Here is a 9375-nt window from a genome sequence, read left to right as displayed (position 1 = left end):
GCGCGCGGGGAAGGAGGGAGGGGGTGGGTGTTGCTGCCGCTGGTGCCGGCCTCGTGCACGCGCGTGCTTGCGCGCGCTCGCGAACTTTGGGTTGACCTGCTCGTGCACGCGCGCGCCCCCCGCCGCTGCCCACCGCGCATGTCTCAGCGGGGCTCGCCGTCACTCTGCTCCTCCTCCCTCCGGCGCATGCGTGAGCCGAAGGCGGGTCGGCAGCGATCGATCGGTGCTGAGTGCGCACGCGCGGGCCGAAGACCTTCGGCATCTTTCGGCAGTGACCGACCTCGACCCAACACCCTCTCCCTTTTACCCGACGCGCGTGCGCGCGTTCGGCAGCAACCCCCTCTCCCCCCCCTCCTCCTCTCCTCTCTCTCCCTCACATGTGCCCTCTTTGGGGTTTTTTCCGTCCCTTTAATACGCACGTACGCACGCACTCGAGGTCCGGAGGAGTTCCGGCATCCACCGGCCACCGAGAGCAAAGACCCAGAGCGCAGGCGCGGCCCGAAGGCGTTCGGGTGTTCGGGTCGGCGCCGCTGGCCGCGCATGCGTAGGGCGATGACGGGGGGGGCGCCGCGTCTCAGGAGAGCGTCATCTCCCTGCGGCGCCTGCGCACGGGGACGCGCGTTCCCGATGCGCGCGCTTCCCCCCGCGGCGCGTGTGCGCGCGTGTGTGTGTGCGTGCGCGCGCGCGCGGGGGGTTGTGGGTGTTTCTCCGGCGGGCGGGAGGGAGGCGGCGAGCGGCGCCATCGAGAGGGTTAATAAATTTAAACCAGCGCCGCTGCCACCTCACACACACACACCCCCCCCTCTCCCTCCCTCCCCTCCCCGCCAAATGTCTCTGTCCCCACACAGGGTCGGCGGACACCAGCGCCGCGCCGCAGCCGCCTGCTTTTGAAAAAAAAAAAAAAAAAATTAAATTAAAAGTGTTGAGGAGGAGGAGGGATTCGGTTTTGTGCAGCAGAGGGAGCGCCGCCAACCCCCCTCCCCCTCACCATGTCGGTGAGGGAGACGTTCAACCCCGAGAGCTACGAGTTGGACAAGCACTTTCGGCTGAGCCGCTTCGCCGAGCTGCGGGGCACGGGCTGCAAAGTGCCGCAGGATGTGCTGCACAAACTGCTGGAGGCCCTGCACGACAACCACTACCAGGACGACGAGCAGTTCCTCGGCGCCGTCATGCCCCGGCTGGGTGAGTGCATCGTGCATCCATCCTCACTGCAAGCCTGCATTCCTCCTCCCCCTTGCATTCATTTATTTATTTATTGTGTGTGTGTTTCCTCGTAGCTCTGCCCTGGCCGTGCGGCCGGCTCCCTCTATCCCCCTTCCTACCCCCCCCCCCCCCCCCCCTCTATCCCCCTCCCTACCTCCCCCCCCCCCCCACAATCCCCCTCCCTACCCCCCCCCCCCCTCTTCCCCCCTCCCCCCTCCCTACCCCCCCCCCTCTATCCGCCTCCCCCTCCCTCAATCCCCCCTCCTACCCCCCCCCTACCCCCCCTCCCTCACCTCCCCCCCCCTCTACCCCCCCCCCCCCCCACAATCCCCCTCCCTCCCTACTCCCCCCTCTATTCCCCTCCCTACCTCCCCCCCTCTATCCGCCCCCCCCCCCCCCCCCCTCAATCCCCCTTCCTACCCCCCCCCCTCTATCCCCCTCCCTCTACCTCCACCCCCTCTTCCTCCTCTCTCTCCCCCCCCCCTCCTTCCTCTACCCCCCTTTCCTCCTCTCCACCCTCTCGCTCTAACTCGCACTCTCCGCCTGCAAAAAACGCTCGCTTTAATTAAAGAGACCGACCCCCCTCTCTGCATTTCAATCCCTCCGATGCAATTGCAATGGTTGTTACTCTTACTAGTTACTTAGTAACCTACATTCCTCCTCCCCTTATATTAATTTATTTAATGTGTGTTGCATATGAGAAAATGTTTGACCGTTATCCGAATACATTTAATATTTGTATTGTTAACATACTATTTATATTATTATATCACGTTAATATAATATAAACCATAAGTTTTCAAAATGCTACATTGAATGTGTCCTTCAAACCAAATTTTCTAAGTAAATTTGCTGACTACTTCAGAAGATAAACGAAGTTCAATAACAGAATTGAAATAAATGTACAGATGTTAGTGATATGGGATAACTACAGGCAAAATGGGACTGGTTTAGATGGGAGAACCAGGAAGCTGTAGGTGTTGGAGTAACACAGCGGGTCAAGCAGCATCTTTGGAAAATATGGAGAATAAAGATCTTGACCCTAAACCTAAGGTCATAAGTGATAGGAGTAGAATTAGTCCATTTGGCCCATCCACTATCCATTCTTTAGAGGACAGACAAAAGTGCTGGAGAAACTCAGCGGGTGCAGCAGCATTTATGGAGCGAAGGAAATAGGCAATGTTTTGGCCCGAAACGTTGCCCATGTCCTTCGCTCCATAGATGCTGCTGCACCCGCTGAGCTTCTCAGCACTTTTGTCTACCCTCGATTTTCCAGCATCTGCAGTTCCTTCTTAACATTCTCTAGAGGTGCTGCCTGACTCGCTGAGTTATTTCAGCACTTTGAGTCTTTTTCTAGTTTAGATGGGACATCTTGGATGGCATGGATTAGTTGGGCTGAAGAGGCTGTTTCTGTACACTATAAATTTGAGCATCGAGTAAGCCACATTTTCTTAGCTTAAGGCTGATTTTCTATCTTCACTCTACTTTCCGCCATATCACTTGATATCAGATGGGAACATTAGATGTGCTGAGTTGTGCTTTGAAATAATGTAATATCTATTATTTTCTGTATTTCTCTATGACAGGAGCTTTGTAAACTAAACTTTTAAAGTTGAAAGTTAAAAGTAGTGGTGATCCAAAGTGACTTGGGTTGATGGGGCTGCATGCATATAGATCACTAATGTTGAGGACATGTACAAAAAAATATCAAGTCTTGTAGAATATTGCCGATTGTATATGAGCAACAAGGTTAATGCATTTACGCAGCATCTCTTGCATTGGAAAGGATATGAACAAATCAAAAATATGGATAATGTTTAAAGAAGACGTGAGAGATATTTTTTTTACTTTGAGGGTGGTAGGTGTCTGGAGCATGCTGCCGGGGGATGGTGGTGGTGGGAGATACGATAGTGGAACTTGAGTGGCGTTTTTGGATAGGTACATGAATATGTAGGGAAATGGACATGCTTGATTTTCAACAGCAGAATGGTTAACATTGGCCGACGCAACCTCTGACCCATGGAGGAGAAAACAGTAATGGCACGGATGTGTGGGGTTGGCCACTTGTCCAGGATCAGGTGTGAGACCATGGCAGAGAACTGTTTGGATCAATTCTACAGCATTTACCATAGTTGAGTGATGAGTTTTTGCTCATTATTGTGTTTGGTAGGAAGAGGCTTACGATAACATATCACTGGATGATAGAACAATAATTCAAGGGCAATGCAGTGCAGGAACGGTTTAAAATATGCTGCAGTGAGGTAGTGCAGGCTGTCCTTGGCATAAATTGACATGAGGGGAATAGATAGGGTAAAATACAGAATCATTTGCCCAGAGTAGGAGAATAAAGTTTACGGTGAGAGGGGAACATTTAATAGGATATCGAGTGGGTAGGTGGTCTATGGAACCAGCTGCCAGAGGAGGTATTGAGGCAGGTACTATAACAGCATTTAAAATGCATTTGGACAGGTACATGGATTGAAAAGGTTTGGAGGGATATGGACTAAATGTGGGCAGCTGGGACTAGTATGGATGGGGCATCTTGATCGGCATGAACAATTTTGGCAAATAACCTGTTTCCATACTGTATGACTCTAACTGGAATTTAATTATTAGTCATAGACCTACAGAGCATGGAAACAACCCTTTTGACCCAATGTCCATAACAAATTTACGAGTCGTCCTTAAATACAGGAGAGGTGCCGGACGACTGGAGGGTGGCGAATGTTGTGGCTCTTTTCAAGAAGGGCTGCAGGGCAAATGCTGGGAAGCTATAGGCTGGTGAGCCTAACATCTGTAGTTGGAAAGTTACTAGAGAGTATTCTGAGGGATAGGTTATACAGACATTTGGATGGGCAAGGGCTGATTAGGGATAGTCAGCATGGTTTTGTACGTGGGAGGTCATGTCTCACAAATCTGATTCTTTTTTGAAGACGTGACCAAAAAGGTTGATGAGGGCAAAGCTGTTTTTGTGTACATGGATTTCGGTAAGGCATTCGACAAGGTTCAGCATGGTAGGTTGCTCTGGAAGGTTAGATCACAAGGGATCCAAGGAGAGATAGCTGAATGGATAGCAAATTTGCTCCATGGAAGGAAGCAGAGGGTGATGGTGGAAGGTTGCTTCTCAGACTGGAGGCCTGTGACTAGTGGTGTGCCTCAGGGTTCGGTGCTGGGCCCGTTACTGTTTGTCATCTACATCAATGATTTGGATGAGAACATACAGGGCAAGATTAGCAAGTTTGCTGATGATACAAAAGTGGGTGGTTTTGCAGATAGTGAAGATGGTTGTGAACGATTGCAGCAGGATCTGGATCGATTGGCCAGGTGGGCAGAGGAATGGTTGATGAAATTGAATACAGAGAGATGTGAGGTGTGGCATTTTCAGACATCTAATGGGGGCAGGCCGCTGGGGAGTGTTGTAAAGCTGAGGGATCTAGGAGTACAGGTGCATGGTTCCTTGAAGATCAAGTCGCAGGTAGATAAGGTGGTCAAAAAGGCTTTTGGCACTTTGGCCTTCAGCCAGAGTATTGAGTACAGAAGTTGGGAGGTCATGTTGCAGTTGTATAAAACATCGGTGAGACAGCATTTAGAATATTGTGTTCAGTTCTGAGCACCATGTTATAGGAAAAATATTGTCAAGCTTGAAAGGGTTCAGAAAAGATTTATGAGGACGTTGCCAGGACTAGAGGGTGTGAGCTATAGGGAGAGGTTGAGTAGGCTGGGTCTTTATTCCTTGGAGTGCAGGAGGATGAGGGGTGATCTTATAGAGGTGTACAAAATCATGAGAGGAATAGATCGGGTAGATGCACAGAGTCTCTTGCCCAGAGTAGGGGAATCAAGGACCAGAGGACATAGGTTTAAGGTGAAGGGGAAAATATTTAATTGGAATCCGAGGAGTAACATTTTCCACAAAGGGTGGTGGATGTATGGAACAAGCTGCCAGAGGAGGCAGTTGAGGCTGGGACTATCCCATTGTTCAAGAAACAGTTGGACAGGTACATGAATAGGATGTTTGGAGGGATATGGTCCAAGCGCAGGCAAGTGGGCTAGTGTAGCTAGGACATTGTTGGCCGGTGTGGGCAAGTTGAGTCGAAGGGCCTGTTTCCACATAGAGTATCACTCTATGACTCTAACCAAGATGCTTAACCAATCTCGTCCTACTCACATGAACTTGGCCTATATGCCTCCACACCGTTGATATTCACATACCTATCTTAAGCATTTTTTAAATGTCCCCCTGCAGCTCACTCCACATACACTGCACTCTCTGCATGTAAAAGCTGCTCGTCGTGCCTCTTAAATCGTCTCACCTATTCCCTCGTGTTTTAGGTACTAGCCTAGGGAATAGGTTGTTTTCCTTGTCTGTTTCCCATGATTTTGTATACCTCTTATAAAGTCACCCTTCAACCTTCACGTGGTCCACCCTGTTTCGACTAATGCAATCAACCCGACGTGCCCAAACAAGAATAAATAGAACGTTGACCTACAACTTTAGGCTGTGCACGTCATACGCATGAAGACGAAGACCTCTTACGGACCAGGACGAAAAAAAACTCTGGCATCCTCATAGTCTGAAGAAGGATCCCGATCCGAAACATCGCCTGGCCATTCTCTCCACAGATGCTGCATGACTACTGAGTTCCTCCAGCACCTTGAGTTTTACTGAGGAGGGCTGCAAATGAGTGATGGGGCAGGTCAAAGCCTGGCAAGTGATAGGTGGACACAAAATGCTGGAGTAAATCAGCGGGACAGGCAGCATCTCTGGAGAAATAGGTGAACACATGTGAGGTGGGTGATTGGCAGATGGGTGAAGTAAATTCTTTGTATGTTTACATACTTGGGTAATAAATTAATTACAATTACAATTAAATAGGCTGGAGGTGAGCTTTTTCCTATTAAATTACTGATCGGCCAACTGTACTTTCCAGCTCCCATGTTAACTCAGTACATTGCCCAAGCAATTAAAAAATAATCTTTTGTGCTTTCTACCTTTAAGTACTAACCTCAACCTTTCTTACAAATTCTTGAACTTGACACTGCCTTCTAATTCATTGGCCTTCTTTCTAAACATCCCATTTTTTAATCTTTCTGAATTCAAGCTACTGACGATGTTAGAAGTCAAAATTGCCACAAATAAAAACGCCAGAAAATGCTGGAAGTAATTGGCAGACTAAACACTATCTGTGGAGAAAGAACTATCTCGTCAGGTGCCCAGCCTCAGTGGTACAAATTGTAGTTATAAATGTGTGTGTGTGTAAATTTCCCCCTTCCACATCTGTGTCCAGTCCTTGCTGTATTTAACCATGCCATCCTCCTGCAAACTCTTTAATGATATGCAGCTGATTCCGTTCTTGCTCCTGTCAATGGTAAATCATTGGATATAAAGTGTTCATTCCTGTTCTTGTTGAGATTTCCTTTAGGTTTTATCCTTGACCCTAATTTCTCATCTGCTGGTACACAAAAAAGCTGGAGAGACTCAGCGGGTACAGCAGCATCTATGGAGCGAAGGAAATAGGCAACGTTTCGGGCCGAAACCCTTCTTCAGTCTGAAGAAGGGTTTCAGGCCGAAACGTTGCCTATTTCCTTCGCTCCATAGATGCTGCTGTACCCGCTGAGTTTCTCCAGCTTTTTTGTGTACCTTCGATTTTCCAGCATCTGCAGTTCCTTCTTAAACACTTTCTCGTCTGCTCACTGCCCCCTGTAACAATATATGTAATCATGTACAATGTATAAACAAGGAACTGCAGATACTGGTTTACAAAAAAACCCACGGGTGCTGGAGTAACTCAGTGGGTCAGGCAGTCCCTCTGGAGAACATGACTTGGCGACTTTCCAGCATTACCTTGATTGTCATGATGTCTAGTGTTTCTGGTGATTGGATAGCATGCAATGAAAAAGCTTTTTGCTGTACACCTGAGAATGATAAACGGAACTAGTTTCAAACCAGTGACATTTCAGTTCGGGACCATTCTTCAGACCAAAAGTTGCCTATCGATGTTCTGCAGTGATGCTGCCTGGCCTGCTGAGTTACTCCAGCAGTGTCTTTATCTGTAATCACATCCTTGGTTTCCATGTTTATACCAACAGCGCAGCACTCTACTTTGCTGCACTGACTCTTGAGCCCAGCACAGTGTTTAAATTAAAACAGAAAATGCTCCAAATACTCAGCAGGTTAGAGCAGAAGTCTGAACATTTTGGGTCAATGGAGTTTCATAGCAATTGTCATTGAGCTTTATTCCAACATGAGTGATGTCTGTTCTTGTATTTCCACCACTTATTAAAAACCTCATTAATGCAATATCTGTAGTGTTTTCTACATTTTATAGGTGGGTGATCTTGCAGCATCTCTGTTCATGCTCTGCATGTGTGATACTGATGCTGGATTGGATTCTTCCTGTGAACTAGCATTTGAGAACACATTTGGACAGATGTATGGATAGGAAGGGTTTAGAGGGATATGGACCAAATGCTGGAGGATGTGCCTAGTCCAGAATAACAGCTTTGTTTGACTAAGTGGGCTGAAGGGCCTAGTTCCATGATATACTGAGAAGTCTGCTACTTTCTATTGCTAAATCTTTGGTACTCTCCAGCTCTTTTCCAGAGCTAATGAGTCCACACCTCTCTCTGTGACAGCACCAGACTGTTTGAGGCCACAGTGTAATGTGTGACCAAGATGAGCTATGTGCCATATGCCTTTGCAATCATTAAGATTACATGGCTGGAGCCTGCCCATGGCACAGCTCATGTGTAACGGAAATCCTCATCCTTGCCTTTGCTACATTTGATGACTATTCCAACAGTGTTTGCTGACTGCCTTTGTTTCATGCTCCCTATCTATGTCACAGTCAGCACCAAGGCCTGCTTTGAGCTACCTTGTTTCTTGGTTACGGTAAGTAGTCTTCAGTTGTTAATATACTGGCACTAGTTTTGAAGTCCCTCCAAGATCCTGTGCCTCCCTGTTTTTGATCCTGCCCTATCACTCTCATCCATGCAAAAAATTGGTGTTGGAATATGGAGACTCTTTGCATGCTGGTCTCGGAGAAGGATGTGGTGTCATCCGGTACAATTGCTCTACTCTTTTAATTCTCACTTCCTAATTCAGAGAATTGTCCTACACTCCGTATCTTTCCCTTTGCTGTACCTATTACACTTGAGTTTGGTGCGTGTGTGTGTCATCTGTTTGAATAGCATGCAAAATAAAGCTTTTCACTATACCCCAGTACACATGACACTCATGAACTTAAACCTAAAATTCTGCACCTTCTTCATTCTGGCTTATTGAGCGCCCTTAAATTTAATTGTTGATCTGTGATGAGCATGCTTTAACTGCTTAAGGACTGAATCTCTTGGATTCCCCTCCACCCCTACCAGCATTGCTCCATCAGACCAACTTGGTGTTGAGTTTAGTTTGATAATCCTGCTGTGAAGTGATGTGGGCTTTTTAACCATGTAATGTATTCAGACTAATTGTATGGATATAATGTATACAACAAGTAGCAACGTGTGATCCTGTTGCTTCGTTGAGTTGGGTCAGTGTTGATGTTACATGGGATTTTGGTCCTGGATCCGACTTTTTTTAAAGATCTGTTTATACATTGACTCGCAGAAGAAGCATTAGTTACTTACAATGTGATGAGAGGAGACAAATAACTTGTAAATATTTGCCATTCTTGTTTTCCCATTCTTGCACATATTGAGATTAAGGGGCTCGGCTTGAAAGCCAGCTACCCATTTTCTTTGCTGACTCGCAGAGTTTATTTGCCATATGTGCTGCATATGAACTGGAGCAATTACATTATTACTTGCTGTGCCTTTACATGCCCATTAACAACAATACATATACAATAAATTAACAGTTATTCAAAGTAAACCAGACTATAATCGTGCAAAATCCAAAGTATTTAACCCTAATGCTACCATAGTGATGCCATAGTGGCCCAATGCTGAAGTAGGATTGTGCATGGTGGTTCAACATGACGGTTGATGGGAAGAATCTGTTCACAGTTCTCTGGTTTCAAGTTTCAATAACTTTTAATATGTCATTACAATACATTCATGTATTGTTTGTGCAGCAAATTATATATTCTTTGTAAACAAAACACAGACAAAATTTGACGTAACTTATCGATGCTTTTTCTTTGGGAATAGTTATAAGGAAAAATGTTTTAACCT

At 46.8% G+C, this 9375-nt stretch overlaps 1 protein-coding gene across 1 annotated transcript in view; it reads left to right on the top strand.

The window, feature by feature from the left end:
- Positions 1–757: 757 nt before the first annotated feature.
- Positions 758–9375, top strand: part of sephs1 (selenophosphate synthetase 1) — a 43288-nt gene continuing 34670 nt past the window's right edge. Inside the window, exon 1 of the mRNA XM_055653476.1 lies at positions 758–1182. Within this exon, the coding sequence (XP_055509451.1) occupies positions 990–1182 (193 nt within the window). The 5' untranslated portion in view covers positions 758–989. The remainder of the gene's footprint in view (positions 1183–9375) is intronic.

This window comes from Leucoraja erinacea, chromosome 22 (assembly GCF_028641065.1).
Source record: "Leucoraja erinacea ecotype New England chromosome 22, Leri_hhj_1, whole genome shotgun sequence".
NCBI classification, from domain to species: Eukaryota; Metazoa; Chordata; class Chondrichthyes; order Rajiformes; family Rajidae; genus Leucoraja; species Leucoraja erinaceus.
This window is presented reverse-complemented; position numbering and strand designations above follow the sequence as displayed.